At 42.3% G+C, this 24774-nt stretch overlaps 1 protein-coding gene across 2 annotated transcripts in view; it reads left to right on the top strand.

Moving 5' to 3' along the window:
- The window catches only part of LOC149199309 (structural maintenance of chromosomes protein 6B-like), a 423580-nt gene that overhangs the window by 146518 nt on the left and 252288 nt on the right, over window positions 1-24774 (top strand). For both annotated transcript variants that reach the window (XR_016253762.1, XM_089402377.1), the window contains exons 9-10: window positions 3724-3798; window positions 3877-3981. Coding sequence is in view for 1 of the 2 variants with exons in the window: in XM_089402377.1 (XP_089258503.1) it covers window positions 3724-3798; window positions 3877-3981 (180 nt within the window). In the remaining variant the exon portion in view is untranslated. The remainder of the gene's footprint in view (window positions 1-3723; window positions 3799-3876; window positions 3982-24774) is intronic.

The raw sequence follows: 24774 nt of genomic DNA, 5'->3' as shown, positions 1-24774 counted from the left end.
AAGTTGACTGCTGCTTTGACCGAGAATTTTTGGGCATATTTGACCGATGTTGACTGAAATTCTGAGCTAGGGTTTCTGCAGGTCAAGCTTTGACTTTGACCGAGTTTGTGGGCAGAATTTGTTGGCTGTTTTGACTGAGTTTGACTGAGCTGTGGAGGCCAAATTCTTTGCTGCCTTGACTGAAGTTTTTGGATGACTTTGACCATTGACTGTTGACTGGATAGGGCAGTGTTGACTGCTGTTGACTTTGACAAAAATTTGCAGATTCGACTTTTGGGCTCATCTTTGATTGGATATTGGATGGTTAATTTGACTAGTCAAAGCTTTGACCTTGGACTCATTATTGATGTACTTGGACATTGTATCGCTCTGCTGAACATTTGATGACGATCTAATAGAAGAAGAATTTGGAAAGGGTTTTCCCCCTTGTGGGGTTTTCCCTGGTCTTTGACCAAATACTTTGTCTCTCTATTGTTCTTGGTTGTCTTCTATTATGCATTTGGTTTATTGATCTATCTACAATTTCTTATAGGTATTGGAAGATTGAAATCATATTGGAATTTGATTGCTATTTGAAGAAAAATTATTATAAGTAATTGTGTCAAGTATAGAACACTAGAAAGTTAACACATAAGTTGTTAGGCAACCTTTCAATTTTTTCTAACTTGGTCCTCATTACTATAATGATGAAGCCAGTTTTGCATAGGGACGCGTCCCCCATGGTGGTGTGCATGCACCTCACGCTTCTAACGCACTTGGGACAGGGGGTCGCTTGGGGAAATGTTTCCCCATGCCCCTCTTTTGGGGAGACATATGGGGAAACATTTCTCTTTTCCCCAAAAGGGGTGCTTGTAGGCATCCCCTGTCAAAAGGGGAATGCCCATAAAATTAAAACTAAAAGAAAAAGTTAAAACTAAAAAGAAAAATACTTAACAAATATCAACTAATTTGAAATCCCTAACTCACTCATATGACTTACCAAGCTTACCTCTGCTAGACTTACCTTGCGACACTATCTGAATTTCTAGTTCATTGTTGCCTCTCTTCCCCAGCAATGCTCCTTCAATGCTCATTGGCCATTTTTAATTTTCAGTTCCAAATTTTGAGTCTTGACTCTAGATATCGATGACCTCAAACTGATTCTTTGACTTGTCACACTTCACTATTTTTGAGTTTGAGTTATATCAATTTATTATTCCAGTCCACAAACTTTAGTATATGCGATAGTATTTTGCTTAGCACTAACTAGATTCTAGAATGATGAATGATGAATATGGATCATTGTGTTTCATTCATTGTTTTAAGAAACGGCCGTTTCGAAACCGAAACGCCCGGGTTGATCCGAGCCAATACCTTTTTCTATGACCCGGCCTTTGGAACTCGGCCGTTTCCGTTATGACTCGGCCGAGTCACAAAAAAACGCCCAGCATCATGTCAAACTGCGATTTAATAAAATTTTAATGGATTTTAAAATTGTTTTTTGGTTGGTTTGGACTCCAAGCAGTTATAAATTTTCATGGTAATGTTAAATTCTTAAAGTAAAAGTGACATTCTCCTTAATCTTCATTTTCATCCTTTTACTTAAATTTTTAACATTACCATGAAATGACTCAGGATGTTTGAGAGTGGTTTCGGCCTCATTGGATTTCATATGGAGAAAGTAGAATTTTAGATTTCATTCAAAATCCAGCAGACTTATCAGTTTTTCAGGGTTTCAGGATTGGAGGATTGCAATGTTTCCATTGAATTTTGTCATGTATTAGGGTATGGATTCTGGAACTCGTATTTAATCAAGAGCACCAATCCCTCTATGTACCTTGATGTTAGTGACATTGGTTGTCGAACTCCTCTGGGATTCGCTCCCAAACCAAGAGCTTCTCAAAATGTCGCTCCCGCTCCCGTTTTCGCTCTCGCTCCCCACTTTCGCTCCTGCTCCCAAGTAACACTGAGCCAGATGATGTTGGCAACTCTAGTAGTAGCCAGTAGTACTGGTCACAGAGTTTTGTTGTAGAGGCCATTTATAGCCTCCTTGGTTATGTGTTTTTGTTTTGATCTCTATATCATCATCGTGTATGTATTGGACAATGTACTGGGTGACAATTTGATATAATGGATATATTCATGAGCCTACTTTGATCATATGTTGTCTTCTATCTATATTCTAACGCTGTGTGTTTGGAAACATGAATGAAAATCTTTAAAATTATGTGTTTTTATAAAAAAAAAATATTTAATGTATTTTTTACAAGCACCGAGTCATTGAAATCGAGCCGGCCGAGTCGATACCGAGTCGGAGTCGGAGTCGGAGTCGGAGTCAACCCTTGGCCGAGTCGGAGTCGGAGTCAACCCTCGGCCGAATCGGAGTCGGAGTCGGAGTTTTAAAACATTGGTTTCATTATTGAACCTTGTGGTGTATTGATCGATGTATTTATGCTTTCATTATTGAATACAAATTTGAATATATATATATATATATATATATAATCCAAGGGAAATCATCCTCTCTCTTGGCTTGAGGGTGAGACTGAGGCTCAATACAACAATATTCATAGTCTCCAAGCCATTACATCAATAATTTCTCATCATCATGTCACTTGCAAGGAATTGAACCTAGGTGTGGGAGATAACATCCATTCTGCCCAACCACCTGAGCTACCCCAATTGACACACACACACACACGCGATGACTTTCCCCTGTCCCCCCCAAATTTCCCAGTACTCCTACATGTTGCCCTTGTGTTTCTCCCTGACCTGCGTCCCCCTATCCCGAAGTCTTGGTGGAACATAGATTAATCACCTCACTGGTGTTCATAAGAACCAACTTGGTGTCAACAACCTGGGTAAGTTCCAACAGGTTGACCTTGATGGCTGAACTGCGAATTCTATTTGTCATATATCTGTAAATTGCTTGGAATCTACCAAATACTTCCTTGGAACTACAAAGTGCTATCTACAAATTCTCAGACATGGTAATGATATTACAGGGAATGAGAGAGGCAGATTATACATATTCATTCATGGAATGAAATTGCATTGATAGCTAATTCAGTCGACTTCAACCAATCTGATATAGTAGTGAATTCATATTTCCTGATTGTGTGGTTATCTATTCATGCTATATGATGTCATTTGATTTTTCTTTTATTCACAGTGTGATACTTTGTGCCAACCAAAAGAAGTAGGTCTTGCAGAATCCAGGAAGGAGTATACTTCTTCAGCAAGCCATAAAATCAAGACTTTGCAACTTTCTTATCATATCTAGAATCTCTAATATAAGGCATATGGTAGATGAGGTGAAGAATATGCATTTCGATGTTGGTATTAGCAAAAGAAGAATATCTTTGGGAAATCAGAATCTCAAATTGACATAAGACATTAGCTTGCATGCCCACACCCAAAGGTGCCATATTTTGAAGGGGCCCTTTCTAATTAGAGCAATCACCTCCTTCTACATAAAACTGTGTATAAACTAAAAACTTCCGTTATAAATTTCCCTACTCTTTCTACTAGTTAGAGGTAATAATATATAGCAAAAAAAGGGTCGAATGAAGTCTTAGCAATGTAAAAGGATAAAAAAATTTATATGCGTAACTCTGACATAGCTTACTACAAAATAGTCAATTTTAAGGTGCAGTTATTTTGCTAGTTCAATGGTTTGATTAGGTATTTTACAGGATTTCATTTTTTAAACAGTGGGTGACTGGTTCATTGGGAGTCTTGCAGATTGAAGAGAATCAGAGCAAATATCGAGATGTAAAAAAGCATATTGATACGCTTAGAAGACAACAGAGTAACAAGGTAGATTATATACTTTATTTGTATTGTCTTCTATTATGTTTGAAACTCTTTTTGTATTGAGACTTTTCTTTCTGACAGGTAACAGCTTTTGGGGGAGAGAGAGTTCTTGCTCTCTTGCATTCTATTGAGAGGCGTCACCGGCAGTTTACCAGACCACCAATCGGCCCAATTGGTGCACATGTGGTGGGAAATCTATGACTAGATGACACTTTATAGCATGATCATGGCTACATTGGGTTGCTCTGAATGTTTTTTAGAAAAATATTATGCCTTAGTAATGCAGTTTATAGTTGGATAGCTATTTCATATCTATCATATCCTTGAGTACTTTGTTTTCCTTGATTACTTCAAATATTGTAGAGACCTTGGTACCAATAATCTTGTGGTTCAGTAGCCGTGTTGAACATAACTTGGATTCTCCTTATATTTCTGATTTTTTCCTGAGTTTTTCACGTCCAAGTTTATGCTTGGAAATATTTTATGATATTATCCCTGATATTCTGGATTAGTTTCTTTCTGGACCCTTGGAATATATTCCCGAAACAATATTTACAACATTGTTTAATAACCTTCCTTCAATTCTAACACACAACTGGTGTCTGGTTGTGCATAGTATGTGTTATCTTCAAGATCTTCCTAGAGGTAAGTCCTTACCTTTCAATGGGTCCATCTTGTTAGCTTTGTAGAAGACTTGAAAATTGACCATCAATCTTTTTGCACCAGATAGGATAACACAAGGAAAAAGTCCTTGTATATCATGTATGCCCCAAGAAAGATATGTCAATTAAGCTCCAAGGAGGGGAATCTCCAAGCATCTAACCATATATATAAATAGTAAGGGCTACTCTTTATATAGAGTCTAGCACAACTTCCCTTACAATAAAGTAAGAATCTCTCTTGTAAAACCCCTAGTTCTATCGTAGGGGAGAATAAAGAATCTTTTCCAACAACCAATATTCAGCAACATATAAAATAATAAAGTGGTCAAGGCCAAATGTATAAGGCTCCAAGAAACATATGCCCAAGAGAGTGGGACGTCCCACTCCCCATCAAAGAAGGAAGAAGATGTGTTAAAGCTGCAATATTTAGCCTCCAAGGGCTTCCAAATAGATAAATCCACAACCAACTTCTCAATGTAGGCAGTGAAAACCTCGTAGATCTCCACTAAGGTAGATTTGTAGTTCTTTATGGAGAAATGTCCTAACAAGCAATGAATAGAAGCTCACAAGAGTGGATGACCTCAAATAGATTCGTGTGCCCTCAACAACTAGTGCGCTCTTCACCATTGGCACATATATAATATTTTCCCCAAATAAGCAAAATGTTCAAGCCAAAAAGGTGTGGTGTTATCCAAATGAGTAGTCAAAATTGTGGCAAAAATTCTCTTGCGACATATTTTAGTATTACCATAATTTCATCTTTTTTTGTCGAAATTTTTATTACAACCACATTTTGGACGTCCCATGGTCACTATGCATTTAGTGGCATTGCTTTGCTTGAAAGGCACTCTATCAAAAGATAATTGCTCTCAAAGATAGGCCCTTAAAATATGCAATGAATCTTAGATCCAAGGTTTGGAACCTCCTAGATTTTCTCAAAGGTGAGTCATACCTGTTGACCACTGGAGTGGCACCTGATGATTATATGAAGACTCCACACCCAAGGATGATCCAAAGGAGACTTGTACCATCATATATCAACAGTCAACAGAGTTTCTTAACTCTACTTTTATTTTCTCATCATCTTTCCACACCCTGCGGGGAATTGTAATAAGTGATACTAATAATGATGAGTTTTGAGTCTATAACAGGCCTAGGATGTTGGGACTTGATCAACAAATTAGTACACCTTGGAGTGCTTTTTTTATCTAGTTAATTATCCCTTCTTTTTTAGAGGCAGATAGTTTTCTGGGGTTTTTCACTCACTTTAAACCCCAAAGCTGGGTTGACGGTTTGAAGGTTGAGCCCCTGAAACATCTCAGTGTCTAGAGTCGATGTATATATTTTTTTTTTTTTACAATGTCGGCTACTCATATATTAAAAAAACCTTCTGAAAAGAGATCTAGTACAAGACGGGGGAGAATATGAGAGCTAAGGCACAAAATCGGGTACGCAGACCCGCAATCCTCATAGCTTCTCTTAATTGAAAGCAAAACTGGAAATAAACGGCTATATTGCCTTACATAGGATCCTCCTAACCAAGCAAATTTGCAATGCATAAGATAATGGATAGTGTTGAGTGACCGAGTCTTCCTTCCGGGCGCTGGCTCTAGTCGAGGCTTCTGCCTGTTGGCTTTCTGTAAGAGTGCGAAGATGGTCGATTACTGCCTCCATGTGGATGCAGCGGTCCTTTAAGTCTTCAATCTCCTTTTTTCTTTTTTCCAGCTTCTTTCGTTTGGAGTTTCTATCAGCATGGTAGTCCTCTTTTAACTCCTTCAGCTCTTTTTTCACACTGTTAATCATAATAGTATGCGCAATGCACATGTTGCATTCTTTGTTGTTGAAGAGGTTCCCCATAGGGTCTCTGTTCTGGCCTTGGTTGGATGGCTGGCCTTGCTTATCCGCCATCGAGATGGCTTGAGGATGGATGGCAGAGAGCGCACTGAAATTGCGAAAGCCTGAAGCTACCTTGAAGGAAGCGAGATCACTGAGAGGCTGAAGATTTAAACGGAGGAGAGAGGATCTCAAGAGCCTCGAGAGGGCATTGCTGAGGAGACCAGGAACACTGTTAGTTAGAAACAGAGTAACAAGAGAAGGGAGGTGGCTTACCCTGATATCAGAACGGAAGGCCAGTGCACACGGAGGAAAGAGAGAACCCGAACTGCGCCGAGACTTTGGGGAGGCTCTTGAAGCTCGAACTCTATTTGTGGAGAGGATGGGAGGCGATCCACATTTTATAGAAGGAGGGAGGTTCCTAAACCGAGAGGGGAGGGACTGAGTGAGGCCGATCTTGGATGGAGCTCGGTCAAAAATCATGATTGCCCTGTTGTCCATACGCATGCCTGAGACATAGGCTTTGCAGTGATTGCAGAGAGGGCCTTCTTTGGAGGAGCGCGGGATCACGCAAACTCTGATGGTGATGATGAGCTTTGTGACACGAAAACGAGGAGATCTCCCATAGTACTTGTTTGTGCAGCTTGGGGATTTGGAAATAGATTCGGAAAGATGGCCTGGGTGATTGAGATGACTTCGCCCTTGAGATGAGACGGCTGGATGCTTTGGCTTACGGGATGTCTCTGACATAAATTTTGTCATTCTCACGAACCTGTCCAAGTCTCCTGTTGACCGCTTGGTTTGCTTGCTGGTCTGCATCTTTGTTAAGATTCCTGAGAACGTGTTTGAAAATCACTTCTCCAAGCGCTCTGGTGTTCTCCATGATTCGATTTTTGATATTGTTGAGAGCCAATTGCTTAAATTCTCTCCCTGTTATCATGGTTGCTATAATTATAGCTGAATCCCCTAGTATCAGAATGTTCTGAAGGCCGAGTTTCTTTGAGATATGTGTGCCCAGGAGGAGGCCATAGGCCTCTGCTCTGTTATTAGACATTTGGCCTAGCCCCCATTCAAAGGAAACCATGAGATTCCCTTGCGCGTCCTTAATGATCCCGCCAGCGCCAGCTTGACCAGGGTTCTTCTTAGAGGCCCCATCGAAATACATTGCAGGTCTGTTTTGTCTTCTTATCCAGTTGTTAATTTCCTCCTCAGTGCCTCGAAGCTTCCAGTCCTGGTTGCAGTTCTTGTCCCTCATATGATTTGTAGGATTTGGTTTAAGATTGAATTTACCCAACCAGACCTTTAGCCTCTCATCGTCGATCTCCATGTCTGTCTGGGTTATCCCTTTAGCTTCTAAAGACTCAGCAATAAGGGCAGTAGATTTGGCCACAATGCCTGATATGGTAGGCTTATCATTGTTGAAAATGCAATTATTTCGAGCCTTCCAGATTTGCCAACACAAATTAGAAGGGATGCTGCTCCAAAGCCTGTTCACTATGGGTTTGCCTTTTTTGGGTTGATAGAGTCTTTTGTCCCAGCTTTTATGGAGGGCCTGTATCTGAGGGGGAAGGGCCTCTGAAGTGATTGTATCAGAGAGGAGATTCCAGCATGCTTTGGCAATCGGGCACTCTATGAAGAGGTGAGAGATGGTTTCTTCTGCTAGCCTGCACATGCAACACATAGAAGGCCCCTGAATACCTCGCTTTCTGAGGTTCTCAGCAGTTAGGATTTTACCATGAAGTAGAGTCCAATTGAATAATTTGATCTTAGGGAGGCATTCAGGAGTCCAAACCGCTTTGTGCAGGGGCCAATTGTTTACCACAGAGATGTCTTGAAGGGCTTTATATCCTTCTTTAACCGAGTAATTGCCTCCATTAGGGCCCCAAACGAACTTGTCTTCTTTCCCTCTGTTGGTGGGGGCTGAGCCACTGAGGGAGCATTTGAGTTCATCCCATAGCTTATCTAATTCTGAAGGGAGGTTGAGAGGAATCCAGCCTGCCCAGCGGTCATCATCCCAAAGAGAGATGTCTGAGAGAGAATTGAGGTTGGACTCTGCCATCCACCGATGGAGGGGAAAAAGGTGGGGAATGGTGTCTCTTGCTTGAGATCCCATAATGCTATCTTTCCAGATACTTACTCCTTTGCCATTTCCAGGAGCTCTAGAGATCAAAGGTTTGCAGAGGGGAAGCGATTTCTTTATGAGATTCCAGGTTGGGGTGCCTTGTCTCTCAGTGATGTTTTCTGTTAGGGTATTGCTGTTTGAGCCATTCAGATATTTCTTCTTTAAGACAATTGCCCACCAAGCTTCTTTTTCATTAAGGATCCGCCAGATGAGTTTGAAACCCATTGCTAGATTGGCTAGCCTAGGGACCCTGATTCCTAGCCCACCTTTTTCCATTGGGAGGATTACTTTTTCCCATTTAACCAAACTGAACTTCTTCGTATTCTGCTTGCCTCCTTGCCACAGAAAGCTACGCATTATTAGCTCCATATGTTTATGGATGCTTGCCGGGGCTAAGGTGATAGCAAACTGATAAATGGGGAGAGAGGCGAGAATGGATTTGATTAGAATCGATCGGCCTGCTAAATTTAACCAGTGCATTCCCCAATTTTGCAATTTACCTCTGAGTTTTTCGATGATCTTGACCCAGATCCCTGATTTGATTGTTTCTTTAGCCAGAGGCAGCCCCAGGTACATGAAATGGGACCAATTTAGCTGGGCTGGTATTTCCATGATGTAGGATATACGCTGAATGATATGGTTAGGGACGTTCCATGTGTATATCATACATTTATTGTTGTTCAGTTTGCCACCAGAGGCCTGAAGGAAGAGGTCCAAGGCTTTTTTGAATCTCTTCGCCATAATGCATGATGCGCCACCAATGAGAAGGGTATCATCAGCAAACAAGGAGTGGTTGATACCTTTCGACCCTCTTATAATTTCAATCCCTGTTATTACTTTTTTCTTCCTCATGTTTTCCAATTTTGAGCTAAGAGCTTCCGCCATGAGAATGTAGAGAAAAGGAGAGAGCGGGCAACCTTGTCTCAGGCCCCTAGTGCTTTTGAAAGCTTTGCTGGGTCTCCCATTAATGAGGGGGGCTGTCCAATTGCCTGAGATGCACTCCCGCACCCTGCTTATGAAGAGCTCGGATAAACCAAGCTTTTTGAGGACTGCTTGAAGGAAGGAATGGTTAACCCGATCAAAAGCGTTTGCCATGTCCAGTTTCATTATCATACCCTTTTCTTTCCTGTTGACACTGCTTTGAATAGCCTCTTGAATGAGAATTACGTTGTCTACAATTTGCCTCCGAGGAACAAAACCACCTTGGTTTTCAGATATGAGGGAGGGGAGAATAGGTTTGAGCCTGTTGGCAAGGATCTTAGTTATGATTTTATAGGACACGTTACAGAGGGAGATAGGGCGGAAGCGATTAAAGGAGTGAGGGTTGGGTTCCTTGGGAATTAAGGCTAAGAAGGAGGATTTCATTCCGCTGCCCATCTTGCCTTTTTGGAAGAAGTTTCTTACTGCTCGAATGTAGTCCTTTTTGATGGTGTCCCAATGAGACTTGTAGAAATCCACCGTGAAACCATCAGGTCCCGGGGCCTTGTCGGAAGCCATGTTGCGGATTGTTTGCTCTATCTCTTCTTCCGTGATCTCTTTGTCCAACTCAGAGTTTTGGGCATCAGAGGTTTTGCATTCCAGCGTGTCAAGGATTTCCATGCCATCTCTGTCTTGCTGATCCTCAGTGAGAAGGTCTTGGAAGTGGGCGGAAGCTGCGTCCATGATTTCCTTTTGATCTTTTATTTCTGAACCATCCACTGTAATTTTATCAATATTGTTTGCAGCTCTCCTCATTTTCAAGCTATTATGGAAGAAGGAAGTGTTCCTATCTCCCGCCTTGAGCCATAGACACCTTGATTTTTGCCTTTGTTCCTCCTCTTCTTTTCTATTAACTTTGTACAGTTCCTTTTGAAGTTCCATCTCCTTGATCTGCTCCTCTTCCGTGTCTTGTCTTGAATCTTTCTCTTGGTTCCACTGCGATAGCTTATCTTGGAGTTCTGATTTGGCTTTAGTCTCTTCGATTGCCTTGAATTTTGCCCACTGTTTTATGGCCGATCTGAGGATCTTTAGCTTGGATTCCCAAATGTAGTGCGGGGACCCTCTGATCTCTGTTGACCACTGTTCTTTTACCAGAGCTCGAAAATCCCCATGATTTTCCCACGCTCTGTTATACCTAAATGGAAGCGGGCCCATATTCGTTCCTCTGTCCAGTTTTAGAACCACTGGCTTGTGGTCTGAGAAGTAACCCTGAATGATGAGGCTTTTGATACCAGCAAATTTGGCAACTATGCTCTCTTGAACCAAGATGCGGTCCAATCTTTCTTTGATGTTGTTTCGGCTTGCTCTCTTGTTGGACCAGGTGAAGCGCCCGTTCTGAGGGAGGAAGTCTACCAGGTTATGGTTTATGATGATTTCTTCCAGGGCGTCCCTTGAGGAATCTGCCAAAAAATTCCCCCCAATCTTTTCTTCAGCGTTTCTTATCAGGTTCAGGTCCCCCCCTAGGAAGATGCTTCGACCTTGCGTCTCCAGTAAGTCTGCCTTAATTGAGTTCCAGCAGGCAGCTTTGTCATGGAATTGAGGAGGGGCGTAAACATTGTAGATAGTATATTCCTCTGTCTTTGTTAAGTTCTGAATGTCTGAACGGATCCACCAACTGCTGTGTTTTTGATTTAAAAGAGTCCATTTTCGCTTATCCCAGATGGTCCCTATACCACCTGAGGCGCCAGAAGCGCTTACTGCTATTCCTTCGTGGGTTTTACTATTTTTTAGGTAGATCTTGAAGTCCTGCTCATTGATTTTGGTCTCCTGGAGGAGGAGGATGTCTGGGTGTTCTGATTTGAGAAGATCACGGATTGCATTGGCCTTGAGGGAGGAGCCCATCCCCCTACAGTTCCAAGAGACCAGATTCATTACTTACTTGTCTTGGGGTGGGATCCTCCTTTCTCTTTTGCTTTCTCTCCGCTTCCTTTCGTCCTGTCCAGATAAGTGTCCATTGGTTGCTGGATCCCAGTGGTCATTTCTTTTGCTGCAGTCTCGTCCCTAATTTCCTTATTGGATTTCCTTCCGACTTTTCTTGGAGGTTCCACCGATGGGTTACTTTCCTTAGCCTTATTCCTGGTTAGGATTCTTTCCACTGTGGTGGGGGGGGAGGGCGGAGGGGAGGTGGGAATAACAGGGGGGGCTTTCGGGGAGGGGGGCGGGGAGGGAGGATCTACCTCGGAAAGGGTTTCGAATTGGTTGGAGGATGAAGGAATGGTCGGGCCAGATTGAGAAGGGGGAGGAGGAGGGACTAAGGGGTTCTTGGAATTTCCATGGGGGGTATTGGGCTTCTTCTTTTTTACTGTTTCCCAGACTTCCTCAGGAGCTTCAGGGTTAGATTCAGAAACATTTGCATTAACTTTGCTACATCTATTGGCGAAATGGCCATACTCATGACATACCTTGCATTTGAAGGGTAGCTGTTCATAGTCGACTTGTTGAATGTGCGACCAGTTGTCAACTCTGAGCTTGATGGCTTCTGGCAATCCTTTCCCCAAATCGACTTCTACACAGATTCTTGCGCAAGCGTGCATATTCTCCTTAGGCTCCGATCTGTCTATGTACTTCCCTATTCCGTTTCCAATTGCTTTCACAGACTCATCTCCCCAGCAGTGGAGGGGCAGGTGCGGGAGCCGGACCCATACGGGCACAGCGTTGGGGACGTCCATCTCCGGATCGAAGTCGGGGGTCCATCTATTCAGATAGAGGCCTCTTGTATCCATAAAATATGGACCATTCCTGAAGATTAGGTTTCGATCTTCCACTGTTTCAAAGAGAAATGTGAAGAACCCTCTTCCGCAGAAGCGAATCGCTATTTTGCCTTGAACCATGGAATTCTAGTTTCTTTCCACCCAGCGCTGGACAGTGCGTGGGGAGGGCCATAAGCCCGTGAACTGTCCAACAAGGCCTCTTTCAGCAAGAGCCACAGCCGCTCTCCGAGGAAGGGCAGGGGGGAGCGGGATTTCCGGGATCTCATCCAGCTTTTTGATGAAGCGAGAAGTAGTCGGCCTGTTCTTTTCCACAGAGTTCTCCTGGGTGAGGGAAGCAAAAGATCTCATCAGTTCACCCGGATCCGGGTCAGAGGGACCTGAGGCCGCCATGAGCGGGTCTTATCAAAGAACCAAAGGGAGGGAGCGCCCTGGCAGTAGCGCTGCTAGGCGCGAGGGCGCACGGGGCAGAACCGGGGCAGAGAGGAAGGATAGGGGCCCGGAGAGAAGGAAGGAATAGAGAGCAGGGGGACACGAAGGCAGGAGGCCCAGCAGCAGGAGGGCAGAGCCTAGCAGCGAGGCTGCCAGGCGCGGGGCAGCGGATCGGTCAGGAGGCAGCCATGGCCGTGCGCGCAGCTCCAGCCATCGACTTTCTAGAGTCGATGTATATTACCATACTAGATCAAACAAAATATTTTGGAATTTGGTTAGGTCTAAGTAGGATTTTTTAATAATTAAAAATTTCTTGCAAAACGAGATTTTTAATTATTTTCTATGTAATGATGTAAATAAATGGCTTTAAAAAATGTTTGGGGCGTGTGACTACTCAAAATTCATCCTTAGAGACCCAACATTATCTTAGGATCCACTTTGGGGTTCAAAAAATGACTTATAGTCCCTAAAAAGCAGACTTTTCGAACGTCAGTGGCAAAAAATGAGAGAAAAATTCAAAAAATATGAATAATTAGAAAATTTAGATATTTTTACAAAGTCAAAATAAGTCAAATTTTTACATGGCAAATTCCAGTGAAGGTCAAAGGTGATGTGGCAACTATGTGGGGTCCACCACATAAAGCACAAGTCAAATGGTCCAACGTTGAGTTAAAGAGGCAACGTTGGAATGTTACATATGGCTAAAGTTCAAATAATTTGATTTATTTCAATATGTTGGTGCACATTAAAGTTTGTGGGGGGACAAATAATGACATGGCAGCCACATGAGAAAGACAAAGTCAACATCCAATCAAAAGAGTCTCGAATTATCCACTCAGCAGGTGTAAAAATCAGTTTAAGAGAATTTGCAAAGGTTGAAAGTTGAATAGGGATAATAAGGCCACATAGGACAGACCTTGCCTCCCACTTGTCGCCCCACTAAAATTCAAGGAGCAGTTAATTTCATACGCAACCTAGTTTGGCATCCCCTTCAACACAGATTTTGCTAAGATTTGAGTGGAGGATAGACTGCTACATGCGTTAGATTTTATTCCCCCATTAACACATGTTTGTTTCCAAAAGAAAATCAGCGTAGACTTTGATGGAATGTTAAGAGAGGTTAACTCAAGTTTTTGTGATCACTGTCTATGCCTTAAACTCCATTTAGCCTCCATGCTGCCAGCTACAAGGTACCTACATGTTATGAAACCAGCTCACAAAAAGATAGAAAAGAGAGATCCACGCCTTAGAATTCAGCCTCTTCGAGGGGGCAACCTCCTTTACATTACATAAATGAACAATTCTTCGATGATACAAATGACAAAACCTCCTTTCTATATATAGGAGTCTAAGGAGTCACAATATAATCCAGCCGACCTAACAATAGTAATATAAAGCCACAAAAATAATAATAGAGGGATTCTATGGGGCACAAAAATAACAATATGTGGGTAATAGGGGCACAACAATATAAATAAGGGGTATAACTACAATAGTAATGGGGTAATCACTAGTATTATAGGGACCCAACATGCCCCTCTCCTTCAAAAAAGTGTTGTCCTCAACGCTTGAGCAGTTCTAGATACTTCTGCATAAAATTCTCATCCTCCCATGTGGAATCTTCAGCGGATAAGTTCTTCCACTTGATAAGATACTCTGAAATTGATCGATTTCGTAGCTGTCGAGTTCTTGTTTCTGTGACTGCTTCCGGTTCCAATATAATTTTTCCTTCCTCGTCAAGTTCTGGCAATATTGTTTGAACTGGGAGCTTGTCGCCTATAACCTTCTTTAAACATGAAACATGGAAAACTGGGTGCAATCGAGAAGCTGCAGGAAGCTCCAATTTGTATGCCATAGTACCAATCTTTTCCAACACCTTGTACGGACCATAATACTTTGGTGATAATTTATTATCCTTCTTAGCTTGCTTTAGGGACATTTGCTTATATGGTTGTAGCCGTAGGAATACCCAATCACCTACATCAAAACTTCTTTCACTGCGATGTTGATCTGCCTGTTGTTTCATTCTATTTTGTGCCAACACGAGGTTATCCTTTAAGAGTTGGAGGACTTGTTGTTGATGTTCGATGTGATGTTCCACTGCCTGAACCTTAGAATTTTCTCTTAAATATGATGTGATTGATGGTGGTTGATACCCATAAAGTGCCATAAATGGGGTCATTTTTGTTGCTGTATGGAAGGAAGTGTTATACCACCATTCAGCCAGAGGCAACCATTTGACCCATTGTGTCTGTTTATCAGATACAAAGCAACGAAGATATCCTTCCAAACATTTGTTTACTATCTCAGTTTGCCCATCAGATTGAGGATGATAAGATGAGCTATGAGCTAACTGAGTACCAAGACAAGAAAATAATTCTGTCCAAAAATTTCCAGTGAAAATGGGATCTCTGTCACTTACAATAATCTTTGGGTTTCCATGTAGCTTTTGAACTGTTTCCATAAATGCAGTAGAAACTGTACTGGCTTTAAATGGATGTGATAATGCACAAAAGTGTGCATACTTGGTAAGTCTGTCAACTACCACCATGATGACACTCTTTCCCTCAGACTTGGGTAAACCTGTGATAAAATCCATTGAAACCTCCTCCCAACGTTGGCTTGGAATGGATAAAGGTTGTAATAGACCCGGTGTCTTAATTGTTTCAACTTTATTTTGTTGGCAAACCAAACATTCCGCCACAAACTTTTGAATATCTGATTTAAGGCCATCCCAAAAAAATTCCTTCTTAACCCTGTGGTAAGTTTTTAAAAATCCTGAGTGCCCTCCTAAGGGAGAAGTGTGCAATTCCATAAGAATCTTTTGTTTTAGCTGGGAATTCTTACAGAGGTATAAGCGATCTTTGTACCATAACGAATCATTTTGCCAGCTAAATGTATCAGAAGTACTTGAATCTTGTTGTAGCTTTCGAATAAGTGCCCACACTTCTTCGTCATTCTTCCATTCCTCCTTGCTTCGTTTATCCAATCTGGTTGGATAATAGAAATGGCACACAACAATGCTTCCATATCCTCATCCTTTCTTGAGAGTGCATCTGCCACCACATTTTGCTTCCCTTTTTTGTAGATGATTTCAAAGTCATAACCCAACATCTTTGTGACCCACTTTTGTTGCTCTTCAGAGGATAATCTTTGTTCTAAAAAGTATTTAAGGCTATCATGATCCGTTTTTACCTTGAAGTGTCTTCCCATTAGGTAGGGTCGCCATTTCTTAAGTGCATGGAGTATTGCCAACATTTCCTTCTCATAAATAGCTTTGCTTAAAAACTTTCCCTTGATTGGACGACTTTCAAAAGCAATGGGTCTTTCATCTTGCATTAGAACAACACCAATTCCATTTCCTGAAGCATCACATTCCACAATAAAGGTTTTTGTGAAGTCCGGTGTAGCTAAGACCGGTGCTTGGCACATTGCCTCTTTAAGATGTTTAAAGGCCTTTGTTGCTTCCGGAGTCCATGAAAATGAATCTTTCTTCAATAATGTTGTTAGAGGTGCTGCTATTCTCCCATAATTCTTAACAAACTTGCGATAATACCCTGTCAACCCAAGAAATCCTCGCAGATGCTTTATGGATGTGGGGATTTTCCATTCCTTAATGGCTTTAATTTTGCTAGGGTCTACCTTAACTCCTTCATGAGATACAATATGACCCAAATATTCCACCTCCTGGACTCCAAAGAAACATTTGGATCTTTTTGCATATAATTGTTTCTCCTCCAATAGTTGTAGCACCTTGTCAACATGTTCAACATGATCCTTCCAAGACTTGCTGTAGATTAGTATATCATCAAAAAATACTAACACAAATTTTCTAAGGAATGGTTTGAAAATTGAATTCATCAAACCTTGAAATGTTGAAGGTGCATTGGTAAGGCCAAAAGGCATGACCAAAAATTCATAATGACCCTCATGAGTTCTAAATGCCGTTTTCGGAATGTCTTCAATCTTCATTCTGATTTGATGATATCTCGAACGAAGATCCAACTTGGTGAAGTAAATTGATCCATGCAATTCATCCAGTAATTCATCAATGACAGGAATGGGGAACTTATCTTTAATAGTGAGCTTGTTGAGCTCCCTATAATCTGGACACATGCGCCATGATCCATCCTTCTTGTGCACCAATACTACTGGAGCTGAGAAAGAACTTTGACTCGGTTGAATTATACCAGCCTCTAGCATTTCTGCAACCATACGTTCAATTTCACTTTTTTGGACATATGGATATCTGTACGGCCTGATGTTTGGAGGAACACTTCCTGGAATCAGATGAATAGCATGATCATGATCACGCATAGGTGGGAGACCTTTGGGAGTCTCAAATACCTTGGAATGATTGTCCAGGACTTTTTGGAGATCTGGAGAAATAGATGATTCCAATGTGGAAACATCTAGCGAACATAATTGTGCAATTACACCTCTTTGCTCCTTTTTTAGAAGCTTTGTCATGCCATTAGAGCTGATTATCTTTCCTGGTTTCCCTGCAATACCCCTTAATTCAACTTCCTTTCCTTCCACAGAAAATTTCATGAAAAGTTCTTGAAAATTAAAAGCTATTGTACCCAAGGATTGTAGCCATTGGACTCCTAGTACAACATCAGCACCTCCCATTGGAATGGAAAGCATTGGGCTAGTCAATACATATTCTCCCATGGATAGCTTGATATTATGGCACTTTCCAGAACAATTTATTGTTCCTCCATTTGCAATCATCACTTGACACTCTGGTGCTGGATATAGGAAGCAATTCAATTCTTTTGCTACCCTACAATGAATAAAATTGTGGGTGCTTCCTGAATCAATCAACACTATTACCTTTTTCTTCTTGATTTGTCCTTCTATCTTGATGGTTTGAGGAGTGGTAATTCCCGCCAATGCATTACAAGATATGGTCGGATTTATTTGTTCTTCATCTAGGCTTTGTTCCTGGAATATATCCTCTTCTTTTGACCTTTCTTGCTCCTTTTCTTCTTCCTCTTCACAATCTATGTAGAATAATTTCTTCTCAGCACACTTATGACCTTTTGTGTATTTGCTATCACAATTGTAACAAAGCCCTTTTGCTCTTTTTTCTTCCAATTGTTGTGGTGTCAACCTTGTAGGTTGTGGAAGACTATGGGCAACAACACTTCCGTCTTTATAGTTGTGAATGGTATGCTTCCTAGTTGCCATAATTTTGCTTTCCATTTTTCTTGCTAACCTGAATGCCTTCTCTAATGAATCAGGTTCCCAAAGGCGCACATCATGTTGGATATTATCCTTTAAAGACCCTATGAACACATCAATCCTATGCTCCTCTGGAATATCTTTTACCCTTATGTTCAATTTTTGGAACTCCTCAATGTGCTCCATTATTGAACCCTTTTGTTTGAGACTTATCAATTGGCTAAAAAAGTGTTGCTTTTTGTATCCTCATAATGTGCTATCAATTCTTCCGTAAAAATTGCCCAAGTGATAAATTGTTTACGAGAACAAAGCCATTGATACCATACAAACTGATTTGGTTCCAAATATAAAGTTGCCATACGTACCTTTTGTGTGTTTTGCACATTATTGAGATCGAAGAATTGCTCCATCTGTAATATCCATGTGGCGGGATCCTTGCCATCAAACTTCCTCATATCGATTTTTGGAACATGGTGAGTCTTCGATCCAACATTAGAGTCTATGGAATCATGATTAACATTTCTTTTGTTCTCATCATGAGTTTCCTTTAGTACTCTTTCACCTTAGTGACCATTTCTTGTAGCAACTTATCCATCTTATCATCCATGCCATCAATTTTAGCGTCCATGCCATTCACCTTAGCTTCCATGCCATCCATCTTAGCTTCTACACCTTTCTTTAACCCATTCATCTTAGCTTCTACATCTTTCCTTAAACCATCCATTTTAGATTCTGTTGCTTTTTGTGCAAGTGACACTCATTGCACTTGTTCGTGTAATTTTGATATATCATATAGCATTTCTTCTTCTTCTTCATGAGTCATGCTAGAGCTTTCAGGCTCCTTACTAGGTGTTTGCATTTTCTTTCCTCGAGGCATCAGTTACCGATAATAATTCTCTAATATGCCCTTTGAATTCCTTCAAAATAAATTTTCAAACCAAGCTTAAGCAAAAATTAAAGAAAATCTACACACCTTTTTTCACTTTGTAGGAGCTCGATATTGCCTCCGATGTATCTCTGTACTTTCTGATTATCTAGTTCTGAATTTGTGACCTGTTGTAGCCCTCTGTGTCCTCTTTCCAATGCCACAAGTCTGACCCAAATTGGATTCTCCAAGGAAGAGTTATGCGAAATCTCCCACAGTGACTTGATTATAGACTAGTTCAGTAGAGCGAACTTGTACGACGTGCCACGTGTCACTGTTTTCAACCTTTGACTCTGAAAAATATATAAAAGAAAACTACAGTCTGTCCTCTTTCTGTAACTTCTTACGAAATTTCAATCCGATGCTCATAAAGAAAGTTATGACGATTTTCCCCAGGTCACCTGTTTTGAGTGTAATTCAGGAGTCTGCAAAAAGACCAACTTCCTCAGATCATATCTTCGAAAATATCGCGCGAAAAACTCTGAAATTCGGACCCAAGGTTCAGCGCGATTTCTTCTCAAATGGGTTTTTTTTGCGACTTTTGAAACGTCACAGAAAAAAAGTTATAGCGAAAATGCCACGATGACCTGTTTGGAGCAGCGAAACCCTAGAATCCAAAGCTCTGATACCAAATGTTATGAAACCAGCTCACAAAAAGATAGAAAAGAGAGATCCACGCCTTAGAATTCAGCCTCTTCGAGGGGGCAACCTCCTTTACATTACATAAATGAACAATTCTTCGATGATACAAATGACGAAACCTCCTTTCTATATATAGGAGTCTAAGGAGTCACAATATAATCCAGCCGACCTAACAATAGTAATATAAAGCCACAAAAATAATAATAGAGGGATTCTATGGGGCACAAAAATAACAATATGTGGGTAATAGGGGCACAACAATATAAATAAGGGGTATAACTACAATAGTAATGGGGTAATCACTAGTATTATAGGGACCCAACACTACAGCTGTCAACGTAGGCTTGCAAGAGAGAATACGCAACTGTCATTTAATGGAGGATTTATCACAACAGTTAGGCAAATATTCTGAGGGAGTTTGTCTTCCATTTACTTCAGTCGTATATGCACTTGCTAGTAGATCTCGCACTAATCTACAGTTAAGAAATTTGGCACATGAGGAAAGGGAATACGCTGGCAACTTAGGAGATTGTTGATTGAAATCTACAACAGTTCGTTGGCAACCTACAACAGTGATCTCTCTACATGTAGCTTGACTTCGCATTGAGATTGACAATTATGTGTCACTTGTTTTATGGATTGGTCATTGGGATTGGCTTCCATTTGCCTATTTAAATGAGCCTTGGCTCTTTTTTGTAATCATTGTTACTAGCTATTGTGCTTGCGGAAGCGTTGTCGCCTTGTACACTTTCAGAATATCGATAAAGACTTCGGGGTTTCATTCATGAGGTGTTCCTCATTTTCGAGTGAGGAATTGTTGATCATTGGTATAATTCCTTTTACTCATGCTTTGATCTAATTTGTTTTGATATGCTCTTGTGGATTTATTAATGTAGAGCTATCTTGCATTGACATTTGATTTAGAAGTATGCCTGTTGGCTTGTTTGGGCCTGACCCAGGTTCGGAAGAGTTATTTAGCCAAACAAATCCCGCAACTACTAGCCCTTTTGGCAACAGCCCGCGGAGCGCAGACTGAGGTCTCACCCGAGGTAGCAGGGGAGGGTGCTGGAACTAGGTTTCCGCACCCTAGGGATGTCTAGATGTGTACTGGAAGGTTCGCACACTGTTCTATAACTCTGCGTTGCTTGGCCTTCGTGCTGATCTAGGGTGATTATAATTTTCTTATTCATGCGCTATTCTACTTGAAGGAAGCAGTTATGATTCAAAACTATTTAATAGGGTCTTTAAGCAAACATTTAGCCAACATAATTTATTTGCGCACAAAGTGAACCTAGACTCGCATACATTCATCACATTTGCATTAACCAGATGTAGAAAGGTAAAGCATAAAGACAGATGCGCGATAATACAGAATTACAGAAGAAAACTTATCTTTATTATTATTCTTTACCAATACATCCAGATCTGCCTTGCGCACTCAATTGCAGGGGTCCGCACACACAGTTGCGGACTGTTCAAGCCTCTGCGCACACAACTGTAGAGCCTCTACCGACTACCTAACCCTTGACTTGGACTTACAGACGCTTTCAGACTATCTTCTTTAAGAACCCATTACATCTCATATTCCAAAAGAACTGCCTTTCCCTCATAGAGCCGCGCTCTATTTATACCCTTTCCTGGCTCGCGATCCCTGCGCGGGCCGACTCTGTTTACATTACTTTTTATTATTTTCGGGCGGACTACCCTTTGACTCAATCTATTGTACTTCACGCTCCGCATATTGCGAAATTTATACAATATCTAAATCTTACTTCTTGGGCTTTCTGCCCCAAAACCCTTACGCGAGACCTCCGCTATGCAACAGTCCCCAACACAATCATGGTAACTCGTCCCGAGTCACTCGTCTGTGCAATTAGACGCTCTTCCTTGGCTTTGCGGTTTGCCTTCTTGTGAGTGACGGTCGTCGTCCTGGTACTCCTTCCTTGTCTCCTGCAATGCTTCATTCGTCTCTTGCTTCAGTGTTTCTACCACATCTCACAACCGATGATGCTCATTCTACTCTGCTTGGTTAACACAGAACACCCCCTCTGAGGATTTTAGCGCGAGCGGGGGAGCCGCCTACGGGACCGCCCGGTACTAGCGCAACCATTTCCGACTTGGCTACTGTCCGCAAGATCCCAAACTTCGAGGCACATCAGAGACGACTTATTAAGTGCATATCTACCCATGGTCCCCGTTTGTCTAGCCTTTCGTTGTTATGTTGTAGTGCACCGGCCTACTCCTGGGCGAGGCAACGGCCCTCGGACCAATTCTGCTCCATGTTCCCTCTTTTCCGGTACATCTCCTACTAGTGATGCTACAGTTGTCACCCTTCTACTCCTTAGAGAGTCCTGCCTCGCCATCAGCCAGATTACTACCTTCGAGTGCATGCCTTGTGCATGGATAATGAACAGCTCCATCGGTGTTTTCAAACTGTAGGCCACCGAGTGGACTTCCCTTGGTAATTTATAAGCCATGCAAAATTTAAATGCAGTGATTGCTGCTCGTTTCTGCGCGTGTAACCATCTCGTGTGGAATCAATGGCCGTTTGTTCCATATCCGGCTCGTACTGTATCTCTTAATGTCCTGCCGCCCGCTTTGTTTTGCCATGTTGCCGACATCTTGTCATGAATAGTGATATCAATGGTCATCATTGCGATCGGCGCATCTGCATGAGCCTCCTCGCGCCACCGTGACCCTTGTGTTTGGTCAAATGCTCGCGCACCATGGTACTTGCGCATTTGTCCCCCAGGCTGCTTTATCGTCCCGCGCTCTCTTTCAACTGGTTGGAGTGGTGAGACTATCTTCTCCTTGGCTAGTCAGGCGGTCGGCCCGCCCGTGTAGAGATTTAGGCAATTGCTATTCACTCTTCTTGGAAATGGGTCTCCATTGAGTTTAGCCAGTTGAACCGTGCCTCCATCGGTAACTTCTTTGATGACATAGGGTCCCAACCAGTGCATGCAGAGTTTTCTTGGGAATTTTTCGAACTTACTGTCATACAACAAGACTAGATCATTCTCCTTGAAGGTGCGCACCTTGATATGGCGATCATGCCACGCTCTATCGCGTTGTCTCTGTACTTGCTGATGGAATCCAGCCAGAAACCGTTCCTCCTCCAATTCTTCTAGCTGTGCGAGCCTCTCTTCCAATGCCCCATGGTCTGCCATACCTTTGATTGCCACAATCCATAGACTAGGCACAATGTATTCCATAGGCATAACGGCCTCCTGGCCATAAACTAACCGAAACGGTGTTTGGCCTGTCAGCTTCTTGCATGTGGTTCTGTATGCCCATAACACAGTAGGAATTCGCAAATCCCAGTCATTTTGTCGCGCATTGCAAACTTTCGTCAACACAGTTTCCAGAATTTTGTTGAAGGCCTCAATGGTCCCATTCGCTTGCGGATGGTAGGGCGTACTCTGTTGGTGATAGATCTGGAATTCCTCAGTGAGTGTGCTGATCGTTTCATTCAAAAAATGTGTTCCCCTATCGCTCATGAGAATTTTGGGGCAGCCAAACCTAGTCAGTATGTTTTCGAACAAGAATTTTGCCGTTGTCGCTGCCATGCAATCTTTAACTGGCTGTGCCTCGGCCCATTGGGTCAAATATTCAGTCGCAGTGGTGATATAGCGCGCACCCATCTTTCCTCGCAGTTTGATAGGCCCGACAAAATCGCCCATTTCTCAAATGACTGTAGCGTCATCTGTGGCTGAAGTGGCATTTCGTCCCTTTGCGACAGCTTGCCCATCCGTTGACATACATTGCAGGGCCGACAATATGCCTTCGAATCTTGATGTAGAGTGGGCCACCATAATCCGGCGCGAAGAATCTTCTGGGCTGTGGCGAGGCCTGCATATTGTCCGTCAACAACCCCTCCATGTGCTTTGGCCAGGATCTGTCCGCGCTCGAATTTGGGTACGTATCTGCGCAATATTTCATCGTTGCCCATCTTGTAGAGGTGGCTTGCAATTATGGTAAAATCTGTTGCGCGTATCACCAATTCCTTCTTTTGCTGGACAGAATACCCCTGTGGCGTAGTGCCCGTAGTTAAAAAGTGGATTATATCTTCAAAGTGGCCATCTGCAATACGCACAACATATAATTGAGCGTCCGGAAGTCCTTCTAGATTTATTGGTTCTTCACCTGTCTCAATTCGGGATAGATGATCCGGACCTGCATTCAGATGTCCCGGCTTTACAACAACCTCAAAATCATATTCTTGAAACAACAACAACCTCAAAATCATATTCTTGAAACAACAACAACCATCGACAAATGCGCCCCCCCAACACAAGCTTATTCACTAGGTACTTGAGCGCAGAGTGATCCGTGTACATCTTAAAATGTCCTCCGAGCAGATAGTGACGGAACTTCTGGAGCGCGTATACCATCGCTAATCCCTCTCGCTCAGTAGTGGAGTAATTCTTCTCTGCCTTGGACAACCTGCGACTTGCGAATGCAATCGGATGGTCCAGTCCCTCCGCTCCTGGTTGAGTGAGTACCGCTCCTAGTGCGATACAAGACGCATCCACATGCACATGAAACTCGACGTCCCATTTCGGAAAGACCAATATAGGAGCGGAAGCCATTTTCTCCTTAAGCGTCTCTAGGCTTCTGTTGCATTCCTCATTCCAGCAATAAGTAGCATCCTTTTTCAGCAATTGCTCCATTGGAGCCGTAATCTGGGCGTAGCTTTTGATGAACTTCCGATAGTAGCCCGTGTGTCCTAACGTAGCGCATAGCTACTTTACACTGCGTGGCGCTTGCAGATTCAATATGACAACGATTTTTGCCGGATCCACCATCAGTCCTTGCTTACAAACCACATGGCCCAGCAAGTTCCCGAAAGGGACGAGAAAAGTACACTTCTTTAAGTTGAGCGCAATCTGGTGTCGTCGGTAGGTATCCAGCATTAATCGTAAGCTCGTGACATGCTTCTTGACCAGGCCAAAGACGGTCTAGTCATCCAAGTAGACTTCTAAGAACTTGTGGATAAACTCCTTGAATGCGGCTACCACAATACGGGAAAATATCGCGGGCGCATTCTTCAGTCCAAAGGGCATTACTGTATACTGAAAACAACCCCATTCGGTAGCAAACGTTGTCTTGCTCTGATCTTCGGGCGCAATCTTGATCTGATGGTACCCGGAGAACCCGTCTATGAAGGAGTATGCTTCCTGCTTGCCCACATTTTCTAGTACCTCATCTGTAAAGGGTGTTGGGAACAGATCGTTAACACAAGCATCATTGAGCTTTCACAGATCCACACAGATGCGGATCTCCCCCTTCTGTTTCTTCTCCTGTATGACCATAGGGCTTACCCAATCGGACTCCTCAACCGGTTCAATAATTCCTATTGCCAACATCTTATCCAATTCCTCGCAGACTTTTTCTTTGTATTTTGGATTCAATCGATAGGGTTGCTGCTTCACTGGCTTCGCATCTGGCTTCAAAGTTATCTTCATCATCCCTAGGTCTCTGAGAATCCCT

This window comes from Pinus tabuliformis, chromosome 2_1 (assembly GCF_031772625.1).
Source record: "Pinus tabuliformis cultivar Carrire ecotype Pingquan chromosome 2_1, CPIR1, whole genome shotgun sequence".
Taxonomy (NCBI): Eukaryota; Viridiplantae; Streptophyta; class Pinopsida; order Pinales; family Pinaceae; genus Pinus; species Pinus tabuliformis.
Note: the sequence above shows the minus strand (reverse complement) of the source record. Positions and strands in the feature narration are given on the sequence as shown.